We start from the raw sequence: 26,922 nt of genomic DNA, 5'->3' as shown, positions 1-26,922 counted from the left end.
TTGTAGTCCGCTGAATAGAAAACTGTAGTTTCCATAGTTTCCCCACAGCAGCAGGCGCACATTTATGACGTCCGCTGGCGCATCATAAACACGTCGGATTCTCTAAAGTACCGCAGTCTTTCTCCTAAGTCCTTTTGAATTCTCCTATCCACTATCCCTTAACCCCGTGACCTTTCACTCAGAGGTCAAGGATAGACGATAGGGTTAGAACTTAGGAGCTGTTTTTTTGGAGTATTCGACGGCAACCAGTGTCTACCTGGGTTAGCGGCTCCTCAGCATCAGCATCTTGGCCAGGGCGAAGGTGATGATGACGAGGCAGAGGAGCAGCATGGGGGTGGAGATTGTGGAGACCCTCGGGGGACCATCTTGTTTGTTCCAGGACACCCCGACGCAGGCTCCCAGCAGCACGCACCCCCACAGGTCCAACACCAAACTCAGGAGGTCAAAGTTCAGCGCCTCCTCCCTGAAGACGCACCAGTGAGAGCCGTGTGTAAAGAGGACGGTGGTGAGGATGACGTCCAGGAGGATGAAGAGCACTGCGAGGATCAGTGATAAATTAACACCCATGCTGACACAGAGGAGAAAATACAGTGTTAGAAACATCCCCACTGGAGTGTGGACTGCTACTTGGAGAGGTCCCAGTTCACCTCCTGCCCTGCCGTGGTGCCCTTGAGCAAGGCACCGGACATCCCCCTTCCCCCCTCACTCCCATTGCTCCCCGGGCGCTGTACAATAGCTGCCCACTGCTCCTGGTACTAGACTCCTGGTTCTAGTCTCCTGGTACTAGACTCTGGTTCTAGTCTCCTGGTACTAGACTCCTGGTACTAGGATGGGTTAAAAGCAGAGAACACATTTCACTGTGTGCTCTCCATGTGAGACCATTACAGAGGGTTTCATCCCTCCAATTCTATTCTAATTCTATTCTGGTTCCCGGCTTGATCTTCAATCTCAGGATCCATGTATCTGTGATCCTCTCCAGAATGGAAGTAGTCATCACATACAGAGCATCAACTAGTTCCTGAACAGTGTCCTTCACATGCTGATATCCAAGAGAGGGAGTTACACAGTCACAAGATGGAGGAATACCGGTTCTTGTAGGTAATCATACATCCTGTCATGAACAAAATAGTTCTCAAAATGTTGGCTTTTTTCTCAAAATTATGACTTTTCCTTAAAATGATTTTTTCTCAAAATCTCAAAATTATGACTTTCTCAAAATTATGTTTTTTCTCAAAATCTCAAAATTATGAATTTCTCAAAATCTCAAAATCATGACTTTTCTCAAAATCTCCGTGCAGACCATTTACATGCACTAACACCTAAAGAACACACTACAGGAGAAGAGGACACCTTCAAAGCAAACAGTCATTTAGTCGTTCAGTTTGTGCACTTCAGCTTTATTCAAAGTTCCTCACCAGGTCAACACTGCATTTAGTATAATATCTACACGCACCCAAACAAATATAGAAAAAATAACCCTAAGTTAGTTTGTTTTTTATACACTTTTACATTTTGCTAAAAACACAGAAAACAGGAAAGGTTTTTTTGAACACAGACGAGTAACATGTGCTTTTTACCAGCAGCCACCGGGACAGCCAGGGAAGAGAGACAGGGCCGCTGCCTGATACGGTCTAACCAGATATATAATATATATTCATGTATATTATATATATCTCTGTAAACAGTCTGCATCACGCACAGCAGAGGACAACAGGTGCATTATTTACAGTATCTGAAGCAGAGAGAAAACCCAGCACTGATAAAACATGATTTGTTATAAATGTACAGAAACCTCAAAGAAACGGAGAGGGGAGTTCACAAAGGAGAGGCCGTGGCCGTGCTACGATTCACACGAGATAAAGAAATTCATATTAGAGTGCAAACACACAGATAACTCAGCAGCAAAAAGACCTTTAACATGAATTATTGCTGATTGGAAAAGGAAGACCAGGATTTGTAAAAACAGAGAAATTATTTCTTTATTTCCACTTTTTATGTATTTTTGAATGATATATTAGAAACTAATATGTAGGGGCGCTTTCATAAATGTACATCTCATGACTCAACCGTCACTGCATCCCATAATAATAGAGTTTGAGCGTCACCTGCTACAATCACTGCTGTCAGGGTCAGACCAACCTTCATATTTTACATGTATGTTAATGTTTATACACGTCTGTTACTTTGTGAATTTAACTGTTTTTGCATGAGAGATAAAGAGCTGCATATTTCCAAATTGTAATCGTGTACATTTCACAGGAGTAGAGCAGTTAGCTTAGCGTTAGCCTAGCATTAGCATAGCCTCCTTTGTGAATTCCCTTAGAGTGTGTTAGTGTTGAAATCGTCAGTTTGATGCTAAAATCGGCTAACGGTCAGATTTTAAACCCCGGCTGTGTGTGATTGGTCGTCATCATGATCGACAGGCCCCTCCCCCACTGCGCCTTGCTCAAAGGCAACAAGGAAACAAGTGCACAGGAAGGCCTCGGACAGGAAGGTGAGGCGAGGCGGCGAGGAGAGGAGGAGACGCCGCCGGGCTGATGGGAAATAATGCCCTCTATGTTTTATTTGAGGTCCAGCACCATGGCGGCCGGGTTCTCCAAGGTACTTCCTTCCACAGGTTGGAGAACCGGCTCATGGTGGCGCCGTCGATGATGCGGTGATCCGCCGACCAGCTGACGTTCATGATGTGAGCTGGGACCACCTGGCCACCGGCATCGAACCGGGGCAGCACCTGAGGAAATTAGAAACGTTTTAATTAGATTTCAATTTTTTTTCAAGTATTTTTAATTTGTATTACACATTTCATTTTACTGAGCAGTTTATTTTAAATTAGATTAATATATTTAATGAATTGTAAGGTGTCCTTGGGTGCTTTGAAAGGCGCCTCTAAATAGAACAAATTATTATTAATATTATTAATTAGATATACATTTTTTACCAGTACTTATATATTTAATTATATCATTCATTTTACTGAGCAGTTTTTTAAATTAGTTCATAAATGTGCTCTTCTCTGTCAACTTTAACATTTTTATTAAATATATTTTGCATTTAAGATAAGATGTACTTCATTGATCCCAATTAGGGAAATGTGTTGCGTTGCATCAGCATAAATGGACATGGCATGTACAATAGAGAAATTAAAAGAAATAAACAATCCAAAATGTAACATCTCAAATAGAAATAAAATAGCATTATACATTAAAACAGTGGAGTACCACAGGGCTCTGTATTAGGACCTCTGTTTTGTTGCCATCCTACGTTAAGTGAATAACGTACATTTGTATTTTATATGCAGATGATACTTAGAATTATTCTCCCAATAATCTATGTATGAAATGTCCTTGATTGATTTCCAATTGTTGGTTTAATCTAATGTTTTAAATACTTTGTCAAACCAACAATGGTGAACCTTTGAATATTTGATTTCCCGGGAATGTTTGAGACCCACCTGGATTTTTTCCCAGCGCTTCCGATGGCGACTTCAGGAGGAAGAATGACGGGTTGGCGTACGTTCCTCCGATCTGTAAAACACAAGTGTTAGAAAAACATCACTGGTCCCCGGCTCTCAAAATGTTGACTTTTTCTTAAATTATGACTTTTTCTTCAAAAATCATGACTTTTTCTCAAAATCTCAAAATCATGACTTTTTCTCAAATGCATTGACTTTTTCTCAAAATCATGACTTTTTCTCAAAATCTCCAAATCATGACTTTTTCTCAAAATCTCCAAATCATGACTTTTTCTCAAAATCTCCAAATCATGACTTTTTCTCCAAATCATGACTTTTTCTCAAAATCTCCAAATCATGACTTTTTCTCAAAATCTCCAAATCATGACTTTTTCTCAAAATCTCAAAATCATGACTTTTTCTCAAAATCTCAAAATCATGACTTTTTCTCAAATGCAATGACTTTTCTCAAAATCTCCAAATTATGACTTTTTTTCCAAATTATGACTTTTTTCTCAAAATGTTCAAATGTTGACTTTTTCTCAAAATGTTTTTTTTTCAAAGAAAAGACTTTTAAAAAAAATTCTGACTTTTTCTCAAATCTCCAAGAATTCTGACTTTGAAGAATGGAAGTAGTCATCACTATACAGAGCATCAACTAGTTCCTGAACAGTGTCCTTCACATGCTGATATCCAAGAGAGGGAGTTCACACAGTCACAAGATGGAGGAATAGAAAGCAGTATTCAATGTTTACTTCAGATTAGCTCCACGTCAGAAATGAGCATGCTTGTTGTATGTCTATCTCCATAGAGGCTGAATCATCATGTTAATCACATAGCTATCATATGCCTCAAACAGTCCTGATGCTCTTCTAGGTAATCATACATCCTGTCATGTTCACAGCTACAGTTGGGATACCTTTGTTATCATGTTGCTCTCACATTGAAAGAGGACATTCAGGATTCTCCCAACAACAGGGAACCCGTAAGATCTGCAGCAGGTTCTGTAAAAGGTTCCTGTACTCACCGATCCGATGTTGGACAGAGTGAAGGTTCCTCCGGTGAGCTCGTTGGTTCCCAGCTGTCCGGCGGTACCGAGCGCCTGCAGCCGGTTCAACTCCTGAGCGATCTCGAAGACGCTGAGCAGCTGCACGTATCTTCACATTGGGAACCAGCAGACCCTGACTCGTGTCCATCGCCAGCCCGATGTTGTGAGACGCCTGTAAATATATAAATATTAAACCTGATGTAAAACTGGAGCTAACAATAACAAATAACATTTTTTATTAATAACATATCATTTATATGATAGATGGGGTGTGTACCTTGTAGGTGATGTTCTGGCAGCCCTCGTCCAGCGACGCGTTGAGGACGGGGAAGTGAAGCAGGCCGAGGGAGGCAGCCTGCACCCAATCAGAGCGCAGCGTTAGCACCAACACACACCACTTTAACCAATCAGCTTTGAGGAGAGGAGTACCTTCCAATCCAACTTTATTTATACAGCACATTTAAAAACAACAGAGTTGACCCAAAGTGCTGTACATCGATAAATATATAAAAAAGCAGCCTAAATACATTTAGACAAAACCGATAGGACGAAAAACTAATATAAAAGAACGAGACAATGAAACCCTACTTATAGCCACGGACTGAAAACTCTCGTACACAATGTAAAAGCAAAGACTGACAACTCTTATACGTGTTGGAGAACAAGTAGGTCTTTAAAAATGGACTCTAAACGTTATGGAAGCCAGAGTGAAGTCACCTTGATGAAGAGGGCATGAAGCTGAGTCTGACGCCCCGACTCTCACACAGAGCCTTCAGCTCCTTCCTCAGCGCTGCCAGCCGGCTCAGCTCCACCTCGTCACTGTACCCGAAGTGAGGGAATCCGCAGCGCCGCCGTCATCGTGCGCACCATCGCACGGTGGAAACCTGGGAATACATTAATATAACTATATATATGTACATTTATATATATTCAAGATTCAAGGCTTTTATTGTCATGTGTGCATATACAGTTTAGATGACAATGAACGTCTGAGGTCTCAGGCTCCTCCAGAGCAACACAATAACACAGATACAATAGTGCAAGTAAATATAAATAAAATAGAATATAGTAGAAATAAAATATATCTATTGTATGCACCATCACACTGGATACCTGAAACACAGATATATATATACACCTTTATTTATATCAATTGTGTGTACCATCACACGGTGGAAAACCTGGAAAATATATGAATATACCTTTATATATGTTTATATATCTATCACACAGTGGAAGCCTGACAAACAATATACAGCAGGTTAGGGCTGCACGATATATCGTGTCATTTTTTTTTTAGGACGTGCGATATTAAGTAGGCAAATGAACTCAAACACGTCATGTTACAATTATTTTTGCTGCTTGCTACAAAAGGAAAACTCACGCTCTCATGTCAGGGGCACTTGAGTGAGGTGACATGCCGGCTCTGCATGCACAGCAAACCACCAATCACAATCATTCTTGATCAGATCACAGCAGGCTTATCGAGCTAGCTCAGCTTGTTGCTCTGATAACTTAAAGGGGACCTATCATGCAAAATGCACGTCTTTTCTACATGAATATGTGTCCCCGGTGTTCCAGGGAACTCACCAAGTGTCAGAAAACACAACCCTCTCTATTTTCCTCCATACCCAAATCTCTAAAAAAGGGGCTGCAACGGATCTGATAAAAACTGATCCAGATTGAACACTGTCCTGACGTCAGGACGGTGGCGCTACGGCTATTGGGCCAACTCCACCAATCAGGAGGAGACAGCCACGGCCATTGCCGTTCGAAAGCGCTGGAGACGCTGTAGTACATATGCCAGGCCTGTAGGTGGAGCTGTTCTCACTGAATCAGCCCAGAGCTAGAAATGGTCAAATTGAGCAAAATGAGGCATGGCTAAAATGCATGATCTGTTTGGTATTTTGAAAAAAAAAAAAGTATAAATATGCCTTATATAGGTATGGTCCTACACTATATTATTCAAATATAGCATGATAGGTCCACTTTAAGATCCAGAAGTCCCTGACTAAAATCCTTCATCCGGTTGAATATCGTTAAAAATAATACCAATTGTATCGCTTTAAAGTTTCAAGAAAGGTTTGCGGACAAAAAAAACTATTTTCTTCAATCTTGTATTTTTTCATATCACAATGTCAGTTTTTTCCAATGTCGTGCAGCTCTACTGGAGGTAACTTTATATATCCATCCATCCCATGCACCATCGCACGGTGGAACCTGGAAATATATTAGTATACAGGTTACTTTATCTCTACACCGTTGCATTGTTTGATTTCTCCGTCTCCATCACATCTTGTGTTCTGACAGTATTTATATACTAATTTATATAAATAGTTTTCACCGCAATAAACCGTATATCATTTAGTCTAAATGTACATTATTTCATGTCATACTCTGTTCTTGTACATTTCATATTCTATTGACATGTATAAAGACTTCTTGCACTATTATTTATTTGTATTTTATTGTATATGTTGCATTGTGGGAGGAGCTCAGGTCAGGAGAAACGTCATGTCCTGCTCTGTAGCTGCTGAGCATCTGATGAGAACACCTTTGAGTTTGAATTGAATGATTGAGGTCGATGCACAGGTGAGCCTCTGACCTTTGAGCCGGCTCCGTGACGTCCTTCCCGGTGAACACGGGTCTGGGGATGGCTGCCGGGATGGGGAGGGCGGGTTTTGCTGCGGGGGGGCTGGGGGGGGCGGGTCACAGCAGGGGGGGGAGGCTGGATCTCCTGGAACATCGTCGTGGGGATGATGGCGCCCGTCTGCTTCGCCAGGAAGTTCAAGATGTCTTCCTTCAAGATCCGTCCGTCACGACCCGTCCCAACGACCTCACTGAGCTTAATCTGAGGGGGGGGGGCAGAGTGAGAGGATAAGAGGCGGGACATCTCTAAGCTGGTTGACCAATCACAACAGAGCCGACCAGCTAACCAATCAGAGCAGACTGGGCTCTGGTTTCAGACAGAGGGTGAAAAGAGGTGTATGAGAACAATAAAGAGCTTTTTGAACATTAAAGGTCCCCTATCATCCTCCTCTTCATCAATATATCACAGGTCTCAGATATATCCAGAGCCTGTCTCTGATTGGCTGAAACACCAAACAGATCATTGCAGCATTACCCATAATCCCCTCTGTTTCAGCCCTGTTTCCAAAGTGCTGATTCTCTGTCTGTTACTTTAGATGAAAATAAGGAGCCCCTCCCCACGCCCCTCTGAGAGAGATTTGGTTTAAAAGAACTCAATGGTGCTCTAGGAGGAGATTCAGGTGATAAGGGGGGGGGGGGGGGGACATGTTGATGAAGAAGAGACATGAAGAAGAGGGGACACATGTTGATGTAGAAGAGACATGAAGAAGAGGGGACACATGTTGATGTAGAAGAGACATGAAGAAGAGGGGACACATGTTGATGTAGAAGAGACATGAAGAAGAGGGGACACATCGTTGATGAAGAAGAGCACATGAAGAAGAGGGGACACATGTTGATGAAGAAGAGACATGAAGACGAGGGGACACATGTTGATGTAGAAGAGACATGAAGAAGAGGGGACACATGTTGATGTAGAAGAGACATGAAGAAGAGGGGACACATGTTGATGAAGAAGAGACATGAAGACGAGGGGACACATGTTGATGTAGAAGAGACATGAAGAAGAGGGGACACATGGTGATGTAGAAGAGACATGAAGAAGAGGGGACACATGGTGATGTAGAAGAGACATGACAGAGAGGGGACACATGTTGATGTAGAAGAGACATGAAGAGGGGACACATGTTGATGTAGAAGAGACATGAAGAAGAGGGGACACCATGGTGATGTAGAAGAGACATGAAGAAGAGGGGACACATGGTGATGTAGAAGAGACATGAAGAAGAGGGGGACACATGGTGATGTAGAAGAGACATGAAGAAGAGGGGACACATGTTGATGTAGAAGAGACCATGAAGAGAGGGGACACATGGTGATGTAGAAGAGGACATGAAAGAAGAGGGGGACACATGGTTGATGTAGAAGTGATGTAGAAGAGACATGAAGAAGAGGGGACACATGGTGATGTAGAAGAGACATGAAGAAGAGGGGACACATGGTGATGTAGAAGAGACATGAAGAAGAGGGGACACATGGTGATGTAGAAGAGACATGAAGAAGAGGGGACACATGTTGATGTAGAAGAGACATGAAGAAGAGGGGACACATGGTGATGTAGAAGAGACATGAAGAAGAGGGGACACATGGTGATGTAGAAGAGACATGAAGAAGAGGGGACACATGGTGATGTAGAAGAGACATGAAGAAGAGGGGACACATGTTGATGTAGAAGAGACATGAAGAAGAGGATTTTGCATAACAGGTGACCTTTAAAGCATGGAGACATCCTTCAGATCAGATCCGTCAGGTTTCAGGAAGTTACACAAAAAACTAATTTGTGTTCACAAGTTTCTTCTTTTACACATCTTGGAACTAAACACTGAAAACTGTCAGATTAAAAATGTCTGCTGCTCTTCTTGCTGTTCGGATGGTTTTTATATTATTATTTTCTGACGAGGTGTGCAGGAGCAGGACTCACGTTGTTCTCCATGGCGAGGCGGCGCACCGCGGGGGTCGCCTGCGTCTTGTGACCTTTGATCTCCTGGTGGGTGTGCTCCTCTCGAGCCATGGCCGGCGTCTCCACCACGTCCTCCTCCGGGATCACCTCTGACCAATCACAGACACACCAGCAAGGTCACTAAGTCATCAAGTACAATTTTGAGATACCCCTCTTTACTTGAGTATTTCAATTTGTTCCTACTGTGTACTTTCCCTCCACTACATGTATTTAATCCCTTTAGTTACTTCACAGATGTGGATGAATGATGTGAAATATAATCAACCCTTAAATCAGACTTTAGTTCCACCTGGAGTAAATCCACAAGCTACCCTGCAGTATACAAAGTCATTCAAACTAGCTGCACCTTTACCAGCTTTGAGAACACTTTCATGATCAATCATTATAAAACATATCATATATATTATTCTGAAATGGACCAATCTGCACAATGAATACTTTTACTGTCGCTACTTTCACTATATTTTGATGATAATACTTTTATACTTTCACTTGAGGAACATTTTGAATGCAGGACTTTTACTGTAACAGAGTATTCCTACACTCTGGTACTTCTACTTTTACTCAAGTACAAGATCTGAGTACTTCTACTTTTACTCAAGTACAAGATCTGAGTACTTCTACTTTTACTCAAGTACAAGATCTGAGTACTTCTACTTTTACTCGAGTAAAAGTAGAAGTACTCAGATCTTGTACTTAAGTACAAGATCTGAATACTTCTACTTTTACTCAAGTACAAGATCTGAATACTTCTACTTTTACTCAAGTACAAGATCTGAGTACTTCTACTTTTACTCAAGTACAAGATCTGAGTACTTCTACTTTACTCAAGTACAAGATCTGAGTACTTCTACTTTTACTCAAGTACAAGATCTGAGTACTTCTACTTTTACTCAAGTACAAGATCTGAGTACTTCTACTTTTACTCACGTACAAGATCTGAGTACTTCTACTTTTACTCAAGTTCTGAGTACTTCTACTTTTACTCAAGTACAAGATCTGAGTACTTCTACTATTACTCAAGTACAAGATCTGAGTACTTCTACCTTTACTCAAGATCTGAGTACTTCTACTTTTACTCAAGTACAAGATCTGAGTACTTCTACTTTTACTCAAGGTCAAGATCTGAGTACTTCTACTTTTACTCAAGTACAAGATCTGAGTACTTCTGAGTACTTCTGAGTACTTCTGAGTACTTCTGAGTACTTCTACCACCTTTCTTAGTTAACATGAAGCTGTCTGTGGCTCTTTCTGCTGTAACAATGTACATGTCCCCTCTGTGGGACGAATAAAGGGATTCTGACCTCTGACCCTCTGACCTCTGACAGCTTTAGCATCAGCAGTATATATATTAAACCTTCAGTACTTGTCCTTCAGTACTTGTCCTTCAGTACTTGTCTGTTCTGCTCACCGTTGCTGGACTCGGTCTCGATGTCCACCAGAGGTTTCCCCACCAGCGCCGTGGCGTCCACCTCGTGGTAAAGCCTCGTGATGACTCCGTCGTAGCGGCTGGTGATGGTGACGGACGCCTTGTCGCTCTGCACCTCGCAGATACTGTCGAACTGAGACACCTTATCGCCCTCCTTCACGTACCTGAGGGACAGAGAGCCACTTCAGGTCAATATCAAACCTTTACTTACACTCGCTTACATAAACTTGCCTTGCCATATATATATCTATTATCTCCATAAAACCTCCTCAGATCATCTGTATAGCCTTTTCTATACATTTGTTATCTTTGGGGTTTTTTCTAAAGATTTGTATGTACTTATAAATACGGAATACATATTTAAACAAATCAGAAATACACAAAACAATAGTAAAAATGTGAAAAATACTCATTTAAAGTAGAGAGCTGTGCAGGACTCACAGTAGGGCTGTGCAATTAATCGTATTTTAATCGCATTTACGATTTTGGCCTGCCACAATTACGAAAACAACATAATCGAAAAAAACAATTATTTAGCTTTGCTAGGTTGTGACAGTGCAACATATTTGATCTCATTTATTTTGGTCTCATTTATTTGTATTTATCATATTTATATATGTTTAGTAGCTTGGGGAAGTGTGCTCCAAAATATTTGTTGATCTTGTTTATTGGTATTTATTATTTTGATATTATTTATTTAAATGTATCATTTATTTTTGTATTGGTTTTTCAGTTGAATTATACGTTCAGGGTAATCAACAGTTAAAAAGATACTGTTCAAATTATTATCTGTATTTGTTTTAAAGTTCAATAAATGGATGTTTTCAAAGTCAATGAATAATCGTATTTAATAATCGTGATATCAATTATTGACCCAAATAATCGTGATTATGATTTTTGCCATAATCGCACAGCCCTAACTCTCAGTACTCAAATGAACCAGGTGTGCTCACAATGTGCGTTCATGTCGTGCAGCTGTTCTGTGTGTTTGTGTGAAACTGCTGTACAAATGGTAGATGCTATGAATAAAGTGTAGCGCACCACTCCTTCACCGTCACCTCCATGATGCCCTCCCCGATGTCGGACAGCTTGAACTGAACGATCGGCCCTCGACTCGCTGCAGGGAACAAACAAGAGAGTTAGGATCATAAAGGTTTCAAATGAAGGACATCTTCATCGCTTCCTGTTGGACTCCATTGCTTTGAACCCTGTTTGATGAAACTAGTCCGTCTGGATTCTGTGACGTTATAAAAACATCCGAACAGGAAGAGGAGCAGCAGACGTCTTTAATCTGACATGCTCCGTGTTTAGTTTCAGGATGTGTTAATAATAAAAAGAGCTTCCTGAAACCTGACAGACCAGAGCTGAAGAATCCTGAGGTCACAAAGGACAGGTTCTCAGTATGTAGTGTCTCTACTTTAAAGAGTCCTCTCCTGCTGATGTTCAGGTGTATATCAGTATGTAGTGTCTCTACTTTAAAGAGTCCTCTCCTGCTGATGTTCATGTGTATATCAGTATGTAGTGTCTCTACTTTAAAGAGTCCTCTCCTGCTGATGTTCAGGTGTATATCAGTATGTAGTGTCTCTACTTTAAAGAGTCCTCTCCTGCTGATGTTCAGGTGTATATCAGTATGTAGTGTCTCTACTTTAAAGAGTCCTCTCCTGCTGATGTTCAGGTGTATATCAGTATGTAGTGTCTCTACTTTAAAGAGTCCTCTCCTGCTGATGTTCAGGAGTGTATATCAGTATGTAGTGTCTCTACTTTAAAGAGTCCTCTCCTGCTGATGTTCAGGGTGTATATCAGTATGTAGTGTCTCTACTTTAAAGAGTCCTTTCACTGCTGATGTTCAGGTGTATATCAGTATGTAGTGTCTCTACTTTAAAGAGTCCTCTCCTGCTGATGTTCAGGTGTATATCAGTATGTAGTGTCTCTACTTTAAAGAGTCCTCTCCTGCTGATGTTCAGGTGTATATCAGGATGTAGTGTCTCTATTTTAAAGAGTCCTCTCCTGCTGATGTTCAGGTGTATATCAGTATGTAGTGTCTCTACTTTAAAGAGTCCTCTCCTGCTGATGTTCAGGTGTATATCAGTATGTAGTGTCTCTACTTTAAAGAGTCCTCTCCTGCTGATGTTCAGGTGTATATCAGTGTGTAGTGTCTCTACTTTAAAGAGTCCTCTCCTGCTGATGTTCAGGTGTATATCAGTGGTGTAGTGTCTCTACTTTAAAGAGTCCTCTCCTGCTGATGTTCAGGTGTATATCAGTATGTAGTGTCTCTACTTTAAAGAGTCCTCTCCTGCTGATGTTCAGGTGTATATCAGTGTGTAGTGTCTCTCTTAGAGAAGTCCCGCCCCTTAGCCAATAGGAGCGCAAGTGTTAAATAATGATGACTATGTTCTGGAAGTAATCAAAGGAGTCCATTGGAGGTGTCTAAAGCGCTTTGAGAGAGAAAACTTGAGACCGCTCTCTAAATATTTCATCATCAAGTTAAACTCAATGGGTGTTTTGTTTAAACTCAGAACGTGAGTAAGCCTGTTTGAATTGCAATGAAAAGCAAATCAAACATGAGATGAACACTCCTGCTAGCTGCCACTTCATTATAACATTGAAACTAAAGGCTTAGACTGTAATCACTGACAGGGGTTCTGAAACACTGCTTAGTGTCTGATGAAAGCAACGTGGATTGGAAGAGTCCGTCAGAAACAGTCACAACTTCAAAAGAGTTCAAGTGAAACTAGGAAGTAGATGCTTGTTTTCTGAAAGTTGGAGTAAATCCAGTCCCAGGTACCAGTGTGTGTGTGTGAGTGTGTGTGTGTGTGTGTGAGAGTGTATTTGTGAGTGTGTATGTGTGTGAGTGTATTTGTGAGTGTGTATGTGTGTGAGTGTGTATGTGTGTGAGTGTGTATGTGTGTGAGTGTGTATGTGTGTGTGTGTGTGAGTGTGTGTGTGTGTGTGAGTGTATGTGTGTGAGTGTGTATGAGAGTGTGAGTGTGTATGTGTGTGAGTGTGTATGTGTGTGAGTGTGTATGTGTGTGAGTGTATTTGTGTGTGAGTGTATTAGTGAGTGTGTATGTGTGTGAGTGTATTTGTGTGTGAGTGTATTAGTGAGTGTGTGTATTTGTGTGAGTGTGTGTGTGTGTGTTTGTGTGTGAGTGTATTTGTGTGTGAGTGTATTTGTGTGTGAGTGTATTAGTGAGTGTGTATTTGTGTGAGTGTGTTTGTGTGTGTATTTGTGTGTGAGTGAGTGAGTGTGTGAGTATGTATGAGTGTGTGTGTGTATGTGTGTGAGTGTGTGTGTATGTGTGTGTGTGAGTGAGTGAGTGTGTATGTGTGTGAGTGAGTGAGTGAGTGAGTGAGTGAGTGTGTGTGTGAGTGTGAGTGTATGTGTGTGTGTGTGTGTGTGTGTGTGTGTGTGTGTGTATGAGTGTATGTGTGTGTATGAGTGTGTGTGTGTATGTGTGTGTATGAGTGTGTGTGTGTGTACCTGTTGCAGTGTGCAGCATCCTGAACAGCTGCAGGCTGCTCTCACACCTGAATGAGAGCGCCTGCACGGAGCGCTGAGGCCTGAAGGTCCGGACCCCCCGGCCCCGAGCCTGGAGGCTCAGCTGAGGGAAATACTCTGTTACTTTGAAGTACTTTAAATACAAATACATACAACTGTAGGATCAGTACTTTAACTACACTACTCACTCAGTGGAAGGCACAAGATAAATGAATGTAAAAATACACGATTACTACATGATAGTACACATCAGCTGAGGGGCAGACAGGACTGTGGTTAATAGCCATGTAACTACATTATACAGCATACTTCTACATTATACTGTACAATGAATACTTTCACTTAGCTTCATGATATCGCACAATTAATACACATTTAACTTAATCATACTTTGACTTAAGGTTAAGAAAGCAGGACTTTTTGGATGAGAAGAAGGAAGTCAAACTTAACATCCAATAATCCAAAAGAGCTTTACAGTTTTACATGACCCCCTCACACTTTCAGGGTTTCAGAGCAGCTCATAAAGATATATATGTAACAGCACAAACAGACACTACAGGTGCAGGTTTGTGCAACAGGGCAGGTGTTTCCAACGCATACAGGTGTGAGTTTTATCTATGTGTTCTTGTGTTTTCTGCATGGATATTATCTCTTATGTACTTCTTATGTGATTTCTGAGTGAAAAGATTACACGTTTTATCTCACTCTGTCTTTGTTTACGTAGGCTCACTAACACAAATAAAAGATGTCTTCATGGCAGGATAAAGTATTGAATGTGCACTGTAGTACTTTTACTACAGTTAACGACCAGAGAACTCCATCACAGACCGTTAGCATCCCGCGACCTGGTTCACCTGCAGGATGCTAACTGAAGCTGCAGGTTAAACACAGCACTTAGCATGTTAGCAGCTAACAGACAACACAGCTGTTGAACTATGCTGACTTTTACCCAACCTACAAACACAATGCATGACATGAATGCACATCATGTGAACACCATGCTGTTATTTCTCAACACTGTGAGCCATGTTCATGCTCATGTTCTCTGAAGATAATGTGTCTGCAAAGCCCTCCACTTTCAAATATAATAATACACTGTAGTTTTCTCATGTAGTCTTTGTACTACGTGTTGTAGGTTATTTTGTACATTTAAATGTGTTGTAAATACTTGTCTTTATTCAGTTTGAATGCTTAATAGTTTCTTAAATATACTTGTTGTTATAGGTTTGACCTTCTCTCAAAACGTGTGTCCTCCTGTTGTTTATGTTTGCACCATCCTACAACAAAACAGATTCCTTATATTTGTGTAAAACTGGGAATAAACTTGATTCAGATTCTCTGTTTTTATTTCAGTCAGTTAGCGTTGTTAGCATCATAGCTAGCAGCAGAAGTTACAGAAGCTAACAGGCTAGGCTAATCTGTCTGACCCAGCGGCTGGCGGAGTGACGACAGTCGGTGTTAGCATCACAAACACACATTTAAACAGATGACATTAATAAATATGACTCTTTATTTCCCAGTTTCTCACCAGTCGCCGGAACACAGTGAAGGAGCCTCTGGTCACCGCCGCCATCTCTACTCTCTACTGCTGGCGTCACAGCTGCACTCCCCTCTCAGCAGCCAATCAGCGCGGAGTATATTGTTCTCCTTCAGACTGATTCCAGCACCAACGTCACACTGCCCCCTGCGGTCAGTGGAGGAACTGCAACATTAATTATTAATCAGAATCAATACTTTTTTTTGAAAACAATAACATTTGTTACCATGGTAATAAAAAAACTAAGTAGCAGTATAGTTTAAAAAAAAAAGACCATATAAAAATATAGATTTAGCTGGTAGTGTAATAGCAATCAAACAAAAAAAAAAACCGGACCAGAGGATTATTCATTAATCAGATTTATTTATCATGTTTTAAAAATATATATTAAGTTCATTTAATATGATCTTATTTTTTATAATTTATTTATATTGAATCTTTTTTTGTAAACAAGCTAACATGGAAACTGTCATGTTAAATGGTTGGATATGTATATATGTTCATTTAATTCATTTCTTGTTTTAACAGCTACTTACCTGTATATAAGTTTGAATGTTAGCTTTAATTGTATTTATAAATTGTGTGTGAATCTGTACTTTCGCTTTCACCCTGTTGCTGAGGTCTATCTCATCTTATCTTATCTTATCTTAAAAGATAACTACATATGACAGATCGGTACTTCCCAATTTGGGAAATGTTTGCGTTGCAGGCAGCACCATAAAAAACACAAGGCAATGTACATAAGAGAAATTAAGACACAGAAATAAACAGTCCAAAATATTTCAGAAATAGAAATAAAATAGCATTAAAAAGTTAAAAGATACAAAATAAAATCTCGATATGTTTGTAATCGTACTTATTTATTTATTGTGTTGTACTCACCATTTACTGGACATTAAAAAACAGTTTTTAATTGGATTGTTATTCTTATTATTAGGCAGTGACTGTGCAGCACCCCTTGTTGTAGAAAGTGACTCCTGCTGCAGTTCTCTTTGCGGCCTATAGGGGGAGACACCTCTGACGCACCAGAGCATAAAGTTCTCTGAAACACCGGAGCTAAACCGGAAATGGTTTTCAAAATAAAGGGTATGTTATAGCAAATATTACATATATTTATGTGAATAAAGTGTCCTGACTGCTGTTCCTCTGATAGTTTCACTTTACTGTGATGTTAAGCTTAGCAGCGGTGTGTTATGGAGTATAACTGGCCTCTGAAATGTCCGAATTGACCAATCAGAATCAAGTATTTAACGAAGCGTGTAATAAAACAAATATATCTAGTTATTTTATTTAAAAAATAAACAAACAGGCTTCAGAAACACATACAAAGTTAGATTTAATGAAGAGAAAAAAGGATTGACATAATTAAAATGTCGGTTTACTGACAACAAACAACCACGAGTCATTCTTCACAGCAGCAAAACAACCCCTCGTTCTATTTTGAAATGCACCGGAAGTGCGTGAGGCTGTTCCGTCTAACTCGACACACAGAAGTTGAATCAGCAGCATCTCTCCGGCGGTTCAGAAGCAGACTCTCTGTTAAACAGTTAAAGTTAGGTGTTCGGCAGAAGATGGAATCTGAGGTGATGGAGATCGACGGCAGCGTGATGGAGGGCGTGAGTAGATTCAATAAACACTTTAATATCACCGCGCTGCTAACATGCTAACAGAGGAGCTAACTAGCTAGCTGGCTGTTCTGACCGGTGTGTGATGAGTTTCCTCCCCGTTTTCTTTCTTCTCAGGGCGGGCAGATCCTTCGGGTTTCCGCGGCGCTCAGCTGCATCACGGGAACCTCCGTGAAGATCACAAAGATCCGGGCCGGCAGGAGCACGCCGGGGCTCAGGTGAGTTAGCGTTAGCTCAACGGTAGCTCTAAACCCCCAGGAAGGGAGAGCGATGAGGCAGTTTTTTGTGAATGAACGTAGTGGCCGACGGTGGTACTACAACCCGTATGACGTCATTTTAGCCCAAAAGGACTGTTTCCCATTGACTTGCATTAGATAAATCGATGGATACTTAATTGATCCCAAATTAGGAAATTATATTGATCAACGCAGCATTTTGACAGGCAATCTACAAGAATTACAAAAGTAAGAGTATCTAAACAGTATAAAATATACTGAATAAATTATAAATATATTATATACCACTCTGTGAACATGCATACAAAATGGTGTACAGAGGCTTGAAAGTAAAATAGATCCTGGGAACACATAATATGACAAATACTAAAAATTGAAAATAAACAATTTTCATCTCAAAATAGAAAATAAAACTGAACTAAGCAGTAGAATAAATACAAGTTGACTGTGAAAGTTAAACATCTGTGGACTATCTGGGAAAGAGACGTCTGTAAATAATTTGAGCAAAAATAAACTACCACTTTTATATCACTTTTTTAAATCATCAGGTTGTAAAATGTGCTAAAATTTGAATCCAGAGTGTATTTCTCCCTTCATTCATCTGATTGAGCGGAGATAGGGAGAGCGGAGGCGAGGCTTAAGGGAAACCTCAACTGCGCATGCTCAGTGGGCCCACATACGGGTACTTTGTTATGCGTTTCGGTCTTCACGCGCCACAGAGCGAGTCTCATAGGAATGAACGGAGCCCCGCCTCTCTCTCTTTGCACAGACATGGCCAGGAGCTAGCAGGCTAACGTTAGCCTATTCATTAAAGTGCAGCCGCTAACTTACTCTGCAGATAACAATAAAAACAGAAAAGCTGCTGTATTTATTACTACTTTATTGTTTCTAACAACATGCTGGATCCAGGTTGAAATCACCTGTTGGATAAAAGTTTATTTTAAGTGCTGCTGTTTGGAAACTTTGATCAAACGATATGCGTAGCATCAATGGAGACCAGACTGCATGCAGCGGGTGATAACGCAAGAGTTTCTGAAACGAGCATAACTACTATAAGATTTAATTATTAATTTAGTTAATTACATGAAGTCGATTTACTGTTCTGCATTGATCCTCCTCACGCAGAAGCTTGTACATGTGTGGAAATGAAGCAGAAAACTTAGCAGATTCTGTGTCGCAGTCCTCCTCCCTCACCGGCAGCTGTGCATCATGGCTGATAATTAGGTTTATTGATCTGCTGGAAGGATCTCATGTGTGCCGATTTCACTGAGTCTCTTAGGAGCACACAGCTGTTTTAATAATAGATGACTTGTATGGTTATTTGCAGTAACATTCCAAAAAATCTCAGATTTCTGTATTTTTTTCAATGGACTTCTGAGATTTGCTTGTCTTGCTTCCATAGATTATTGTATTTATTATAAATTCTCACCGAAATCAATTTTATAAACACTAATTAAACTGTAAATATACATTTTACATAGAAAACGACACTATTTATATACCCTGTTAACGCACAGTAAATGCAATGCAATTAAACCCTATACATACACTTTAAATACACATTGTATAACTCTGTAAAACACATTGTAAACACACCGTCAATGCACTTAAAGTCCGTTTAGACTCATCGGCAAACAAGCAAATCTTCTATACAATCAATAAACTGAAGTCGCTTTTAAATTCTGCATCCACCCGCCTCATGCAGACGCTTCAAATGTGTGGGAATGAGACAGAAAAGTCCTGTGCCACAGTCTGTCTTCTGCAGCTGTGCATCATGGCTGATCATTACGTTTATTGATCGCATGTGTGCCGGTTTCACTTTAAGACTCTAAAGGCCCGGACACACCAGGCCGACGATGGGCGTCAGGCCGACGATGAGCGTCGACACGCCCTACTCAGATTGGTGTGTCCCGCACCGCCGTGTCTTTTCAGCCGCGCCGACACCTTTTTCGGCCGACTGCTCACCGATTAGTCGGCAAAATAAATCACTCTGATTGGCTGTTCAGCTAGCGAATCAGTGCATAAGAAGCAAAACGGAAGTGAGGGACCCAAACAAACGATTAAGAAGGCAAATCTGAGATTTCATTTAAGCCCCATGAGCTTCTCGCTGTAGAGTGAACATGGAACGCACGCTATTTGTTGTTTGTTTATATCACGCAGTCTGTTCTTCTTCTCTCGGTGTATCACGCAGTCTGTCTTCCGGTTGTTGCCTCGAATACACACTACCGCCGCCTGCTGGTAAGGAGAGTTATTGCCACTCACGCATGCGCAGTTCGTACGTGCTTCTTGGCCGTCGGCTGAAGTCTTTGCGCTGTGTTCCAGTGCGACACATGGCCAAGACGCAGAGACGAGAGGCGACACAACAGTCGGGGGTCCGTCTGTGTCAGTTCTTTGGTGTCAGCTTGGTGTGTCCGGGCCTTAAGGGTCACACAGCTGTTTTAATAATAGATGTGTTTATTTGCAGTGAAATTCCCCAAAAGGTCAGATTTGTGTAATTTCTAAATGGACGTCTGAGATTTTCTTGCGTCCATAAGTTATTGTATTTGTTATCATGAAGCAGAACACCCTCAACACTCATAGGACGTTTAGTCGGTTTAGTTCTAAGTAATGGCGCGTTTCCACTACAGCGCGCATCCCGGTTTAAGAGGGCTGTGACGTCAGCGGCCCGTCTTTGGTTGCGTTTCCACTTGGCCTAGTACCGGCCGGCGGGTCCTAATTCACAGTTTTTCTGGCCTCATAAAATCGTGGGTCTAGGGCCAGAGACAACGAGGCTGAGTCGGGCTGAGTATGCTAAACTAGAGAGAGCATCGCTGGCAAGGGGGCTACAACTACAACAAGATGGACATATTTGACCGTGATTTAATTATAATACACGTTTCAAAATGATGCCGAAGTAACAACATACTGATACCGGTTAGTAACAACCATGAATTAATGCTTTGTCAAGTCTGCAGTCAGACGGCAGGCGAAACACCTTTTAAAATGCTTGTTTTCTAAATGGAGATTGGCTAAGCTAACGCAGTATATGCTCCGACCGTCCACACTCACAACAACGGCCTATACAGACAGAAATAAAGCAGCGACTGTATTCACCATGACACAGGCAGTCTGTGGTTTGTACTTGTTTAACTTTTGTCTAGTTTCTGAACAGATATGAGGAGCTGTGAGCTCTGAGTGCTAACAGCTAACGGCTGTGTTGTTTTTCTGGGGTTCTCATTGAAGATGACGTCACGGCTCCGCCTACACTGCGTTACTATAGTAACTACCCCAGTTCCTAAACTGTAATGGAAATGCGCCATAAAGTGAGCCAGTCCTAACGAGGCCCAGCCATACCGAGCGGGGCAGAGCGACGCCGTGTAGTGGAAACGCGACATAATAATACAGGAAATGCTAAATGTAGCTTTGTTAGCATATCCCACGCAGAATCAGAATGGGGTTTACTGCCAGGTCACATACAAGGCATTTGCTTTGGTGTATGGTTGTGCAAACGTAAACAACATAAGGAAATACATAAAAAGGTCTTCAGGGGGTCCGCGGGGTCTTAAAAAGTATTAAAAGTTAATAAATCAATTTAGCGAAAATGAAGGCTATTAAAAAGTATTAAACGGCATTTTCCAAGGTATTACATTTTGTAGCTAGTTTTCAATAAGTATATAAATGGTCCAAAGAGGTTGTATTCTACAGTCTGCCTGAATGTAATCATTGCGTAGGTGTGTAGTGTGATTCTTTGTAGTTTATTTATGGCATCCCGTTGGATTTGACGTCATCTGAACAGGACATCGCACGCTCACTGCTTGATAGCGCGAAGCTCCGTTTACGCCGGTTGTTAAACAACATGGTTATGGGGAAATGCAAGTCTGCGTCCAAATGGTTGGAAGATAAGGAGGAAGGACAATCAATACTGTATATAGTCAATGTGAGGTAAAGTGTGTCGCCAAGGTAACCGGTTAGAACTCCAAGTGGAGATGAGGTCTTAAAATGTATGGAAAGGGTCTTAAAAAAGGTCTTACATCTGACTTCAGGATTCCTCCCTGATCTACTCTAAAGGATCATATTTAATGATGGTACATTACATTTAATTTAGCTGGCTTTTACACCGTGCATTCAGCCGTGAAGAAACAAACTCAAAAGCAGGAACATTTCCTTTCTTTAAACCCAACCAGTCTCGAAGCCAAACCTTTTGTTCGTGCTCCGTACAGAAGTTAAAAAACAATGTGCAGTGGAGTTTGCGACGAAGATGGGTATTGTTTGCAGTTGCTGTATCATAAATATATATACTGTGTGTGTGTGTGTGTGTGTGTGCAGACCTCAGCACCTGAGCGGCCTGCAGCTGGTCTCAGATCTGTGTTCTGGGAGTCTGCAGGGAGCAGAGATCGGCTCCACTGAAATCAGTCTGACTCCAGGAAAGATCCACTGTGGAAACCACACAGCCGACCCACAGACAGCCGGGTGAGTGAATACACACTCAACATCAACACTGTAAACACACATTATAGATACAGATACAACGTTGTTCATATGCACTTTAAATGCACTGCACAATGTGTATGTCCAGACTAAGTGTTCATTCATATAACTTGTTCAGTAATCATGAAGCATGTTAACTTCTCTGGCGCTGGACAGACTGGCAGCCTCTTCGCTCTCTAAAACTCTGGCACTGTATTTATAAAGCTGAATTTCCCCATAGGGAGATCAATCAAGGTTCATCTTATTAATCATATAATGTGTGTGTGTGTGTGTGTGTGTGTGTGTGTGTGTTAGGAGCGTGTGTCTGCTGCTGCAGGCCTCCCTCCCCTGCGCTGTGTTCGCTGACGGACCCTCACAGCTCGTTCTGAAGGGAGGAACCAACGCAGAGATGGCTCCTCAGATCGACTACACCGTCAAGGTACCTGCACTGGAGATATACTGTCATACACACTGTTGATACACTGAGAACATACTGTAAATATACTCTAAATGCACTGTTTAGACACTCTAACAATACTCTATATGTACAATGTAAATGCGCTTTATACCACTGCAAAAACACTTTGATTACAATATATGTACACTTCACATACACACTATATTAACACTAATTACACCATAAATATACATGTTACATCAACACTGAAAACACTCCTTTAAATACAGATAAAACAGCGTATATACTCACTGTTTACAGGCGGTATAAAACAGTCATTACACTTTAAGTATACATTGTATATTGCAAACACACTGTTAATATACATTGCTAACAGCCTGTAAATATGGATGGATGTTAACGGCTGGTTTTCTTCTTCAGGTGTTTAAACCAACCATGGAGAAGTTTGGAGTCCACTTTGACTGCGACGTCAGACTGAGGTTAGTTTCCTGCTCGGTAGAAGTGTGTGTGTCTGTAACTGTGTGTGTCTGTAACTGTGTCTGTAACTGTGTGTGTGTCTGTAACCAGTGGCGGGACGAATCCCGATGGGCCGGTACTGAAGTGGGCCGGTCGGATAAGTCACTAGTCACCCCCCTCCCCCCCGGTTGACATATTATTAGCGGTCGAGAGTCCCGGGCTGATTTTTTGTCCCAGTCCACCCCTGTCAGTAACTGTGTGTCTGTAACTGTGTGTCTGTAACTGTGTGTGTGTAACTGTGTGTCTGTAACTGTGTGTCTGTAACTGTGTGTCTGTAACTGTGTGTCTGTAACTGTGTGTGTAACTGTGTGTCAGTAACTGTGTGTGTCTGTAACTGTGTGTTTGTAACTGTGTGTAACTGTGTGTCTGTAACTGTGTGTGTTTCAGGGCGTACTACCCTAAGGGCGGAGGCGAGGTGATGGTGACGGTGAACCCGGTGAAGGAGCTGCAGCCGGTGCTGATGACGGAGAGAGGGAAGCTCACCAAGTGCTACGGACGCGCCTTCGTGGCAGGAGTCCTGCCCTACAAAGTGAGAACCAGAGTGTAGTGTGTGTGTTCGTCGTGTCGTGGACAGTCCCCGTTGATCCACTGTCACAACAAACAGTAAATGGGGCAGATTAAGCCAACATGGCCCATTTCCAGCTGTTGTCCCCGGCCAGATGACAGACACCTTTTTAAAATCACAACACATCAGCAGCATTAGTTATAAAGAAAGGATGAGAGACCAGTAGATGGAGGCGAAAGGATCAAAGAGAGCAATAACAACACGCGTTACTACATACATGTCACATATAGCACGTCAAGATCACATGACAGAAACCAGGGGTCCATGATCACAGCATGTTTCAAGAACACCTTTATTAGTCTCACTGAGGGGCAAGCAGAAAAGAGACACAGCTCAATGTTACCTTAAGATTCAAAACTAAATACACACCCTGTAACAGTCTGGAGATATAGCAGCCAGCCTCTGTGGTGACAGGAAGTGATGTCGTAGTGGGTGTTGGATGATCAGCTGACCTGTGTGTGTGTGTGTGTCTCAGCTGGCTAAAGACATGTCGTCTGCGGCGGTGCGCACCATCAGGAGAGAGATCAAAGATCTGTACATCAACATCCCCGCGCTGCAGGAGAAGGAGAACGCCACCGGGAACGCTAACGGCATCATGTAAGAGTTCACTGCCAGAGAGCATCATGGGAAACGACAGCTGTGATGGAGTGGTGCAGACGTCTCTGTGATTCAGCTCCCTCTCTCATTGGTCCATCTCTCTCTCTGTGTGTTTGCAGAATCATCGCAGAGTCCTCCACAGGGTGTGTGTTTGCAGGATCGGCTCTGGGGAGGAAAGGTGAGCGCCTCGCCTGAGGACACATTCAAACTGAACTTTAAACTCTCTTCATTTTGACATGAAATCTGCAGCAAAGAGATGGAGCTAATCATATCGTTATTATTACATGAAGTATGCTCACATGCTAAATGAAGAGGCAAGAACATCTGATATTTTAATGTTGTACATGAAGTGATTATCAAACTGACCGTGTGCGTGTGTGTGTGTGTGTGTCAGGTGTGTATGCAGAGCAGATTGGGGCTGAAGCTGCTGAGATGTTGCTGAGAAACGTCCGACACAACGGCTGTGTGGACGAGTTCCTGCAGGACCAGGTGAGACACCTCATGACAGCACTGTGACATCACTGTGACACCACTGTGACATCACTGTGACGCCACTGTGACATCACTGTGACGCCACTGTGACAGCACTGTGACGCCACTGTGACGCCACTGTGACGCCACTGTGACGCCACTGTGACGCCACTGTGACAGCACTGTGACACCACTGTGACACCACTGTGACACCACTGTGACAGCACTGTGACAGCACTGTGACAGCACTGTGACACCACTGTGACCTCACTGTGACCTCACTGTGACGCCACTGTGACACCACTGTGACCTCACTGTGACGCCACTGTGACGCCACTGTGACGCCACTGTGACGCCACTGTGACAGCACTGTGACCTCACTGTGACGCCACTGTGACAGCACTGTGACGCCACTGTGACACCACTGTGACCTCACTGTGACCCCACTGTGACCTCACTGTGACGCCACTGTGACAGCACTGTGACCTCACTGTGACAGCACTGTGACCTCACTGTGACGCCACTGTGACAGCACTGTGACGCCACTGTGACACCACTGTGACCTCACTGTGACCTCACTGTGACCCCACTGTGACACCACTGTGACACCACTGTGTACTTATGTCTTTCTAAACGCTGACCTCCTCCTCTTCCTCAGGTCATCATCTTCATGGCGCTGGCGAAGGGAACCTCTCGGATCCGGACCGGACCGGTGACGCAGCACACACAGACGGCCATCCACATCGCAGAGAAGCTGACTCAGGTCCGCGGAAACACATTTCAATATATATATATACATTCAAGGATTCAAGGCTTTACTAATACTCATGTATATATATATATATGAACTAATACTCCTGTATATATATGAACTAATACTCCTGTATATATATATATATATATATATGAACTAATACTCCTGTATATATATGAACTAATACTCCTGTATATATATATATATATATATATGAACTAATACTCCTGTATATATATGAACTAATACTCCTGTATATATATATATATATGAACTAATACTCCTGTATATATATATGAACTAATACTCCTGTATATATATATATATATGAACTAATACTCCTGTATATATATATGAACTAATACTCCTGTATATATCTATATATGAACTAATACTCCTGTATATATATATGAACTAATACTCCTGTATATATATATATATATATATATATGAACTAATACTCCTGTATATATATATGAACTAATACTCCTGTATATATACTTGAATACACAGACCTCTACACACTGGTGTCGGCTCATCATGAGAGAAAGCACAGACTAGTTTTTGCTTAATTTAAAGGAGTATTAAAGTGTAAACAATAACTAAATGTTTTGTGTTTTTCAGGCAAAGTTCACAATAACAAAGTGTGACGACGAGCTGAGCAACGACGACACGTTCCTCATCGAGTGTGAGGGGTCAGGAGCAGCTAACGCACACATGTAGACACACACACGTAGACACACACACACGTAGACAGACACATGAAGGGACATGCATATAAACACCCTTAGAGAAACACATAAACAAATCGCGTACATACTCGCCTGTAGAGACATGAACACACACACCTACACACACACACACACACACACACACTGCTGCTCATGCCCCCCCCCCAGCTGCTGTCTCTCAGGGTGTTTCATTAAAACTGTAATAAATCAATAAAACCGTTTCTGTTTTTTAAATCTCTTCTTCACGCTGTTTTTGTTGTTCAGGCTCTCTGACTTCTAAAAACAATTAATCCTACATTTCCCATAATGCATCTGGACAGAGACATAATCCTGGTTTCACGTGAGGGGGAAATCTGGGAGTTGATCGGGGTGTCAGACCAGAGTTTACGGGAGATGTGAAGCCAAGACATCAGGGGTAATATCGAAGGTGTCCTGGGACTTCAGCCTCGCAGTGAGACGAGTCGCCAGAGAGTCACATGTGAAGCAGAGTTTAACGTCGGGGGTGAACTATACACTTTAACATGAAATGGGAACAGGGTTAAGCCAGGTGTAAGAGTTTTACAGTCGGAGCTAAACCTGAGCTTGAGGGTAAACCTGGACATTCATAACGTGAGGTGAACACTTTTGAGTTTGACGTTAGGGGTTAATCAAAGAAAAACCCAATTTTAAATTCAGTAGTGAAGTGATTAGCACGAGCTGTGAACCCGAGAGATTAGCACGAGCTGTGAACCCGAGGCTTTCTGCGTCAGGATTAAACCCACCACTTTAACGTGAGATGTCAACTCCAGTTTAAATTCATGGCAAAACCATGAACCGGGTATGTCGGTTGTAAATCCCTATATCTGTTGTATGATGTCCTTTTAGTTTTTCTGTCTTCATGTGGAACATACAGTATTTGCAGCAGGTCTCTTTTCTACATGAATATGTGTCCCCGGTGTTCCAGGGAACTCACCAAGTGTCAGAAAACACAACCCTCTCTATTTTCCTCCA

At 41.8% G+C, this 26,922-nt stretch overlaps 2 protein-coding genes across 2 annotated transcripts; one reads left to right on the top strand and one right to left on the bottom strand.

Annotated features, from left to right (window-relative positions):
• Window positions 1–1,376: 1,376 nt before the first annotated feature.
• Window positions 1,377–15,666, bottom strand: dbt (dihydrolipoamide branched chain transacylase E2). Its single transcript, XM_034149857.1, is given in 16 exon segments — window positions 1,377–2,600; window positions 2,603–2,731; window positions 3,448–3,506; window positions 3,509–3,524; window positions 4,479–4,607; window positions 4,609–4,671; window positions 4,777–4,865; window positions 5,227–5,335; window positions 5,337–5,403; window positions 7,105–7,214; window positions 7,216–7,350; window positions 9,070–9,197; window positions 10,520–10,701; window positions 11,579–11,654; window positions 14,019–14,139; window positions 15,565–15,666. Coding segments are annotated over 16 exon segments (1,497 nt in total). The 5' UTR covers window positions 15,610–15,666; the 3' UTR covers window positions 1,377–2,561.
• A 1,340-nt stretch (window positions 15,667–17,006) lies between these two features.
• On the top strand, window positions 17,007–26,166 carry rtca (RNA 3'-terminal phosphate cyclase). Its single transcript, XM_034149858.1, has 11 exons — window positions 17,007–17,189; window positions 17,316–17,416; window positions 21,740–21,883; window positions 22,196–22,319; window positions 22,719–22,777; window positions 23,202–23,343; window positions 23,855–23,976; window positions 24,096–24,154; window positions 24,371–24,465; window positions 25,106–25,210; window positions 25,826–26,166. The coding sequence occupies exons 1-11, from the start codon at window positions 17,019–17,021 to the stop codon at window positions 25,922–25,924; spliced, it is 1,221 nt and encodes a 406-aa protein (XP_034005749.1). The 5' UTR covers window positions 17,007–17,018; the 3' UTR covers window positions 25,925–26,166.
• The last annotated feature ends 756 nt before the right edge of the window (window positions 26,167–26,922 follow it).

Source organism: Trematomus bernacchii, unplaced genomic scaffold, assembly GCF_902827165.1.
Source record: "Trematomus bernacchii unplaced genomic scaffold, fTreBer1.1, whole genome shotgun sequence".
Lineage (NCBI taxonomy): Eukaryota > Metazoa > Chordata > Actinopteri > Perciformes > Nototheniidae > Trematomus > Trematomus bernacchii.
Note: the sequence above shows the minus strand (reverse complement) of the source record. Positions and strands in the feature narration are given on the sequence as shown.

Excerpts from the sequence above, each read along its gene's own strand:
- rtca (XM_034149858.1), top strand. The coding sequence starts at position 17,019 with ATGCACCGGAAGTGCGTGAGGCTGTTCCGTCTAACTCGACACACAGAA. Across the intron at positions 22,778-23,201 it reads GACTGCGACGTCAGACTGAG|GGCGTACTACCCTAAGGGCG; the intron begins GTTAGTTTCCTG and ends TGTGTGTTTCAG. Across the intron at positions 23,977-24,095 it reads GGGAACGCTAACGGCATCAT|AATCATCGCAGAGTCCTCCA; the intron begins GTAAGAGTTCAC and ends GTGTGTTTGCAG.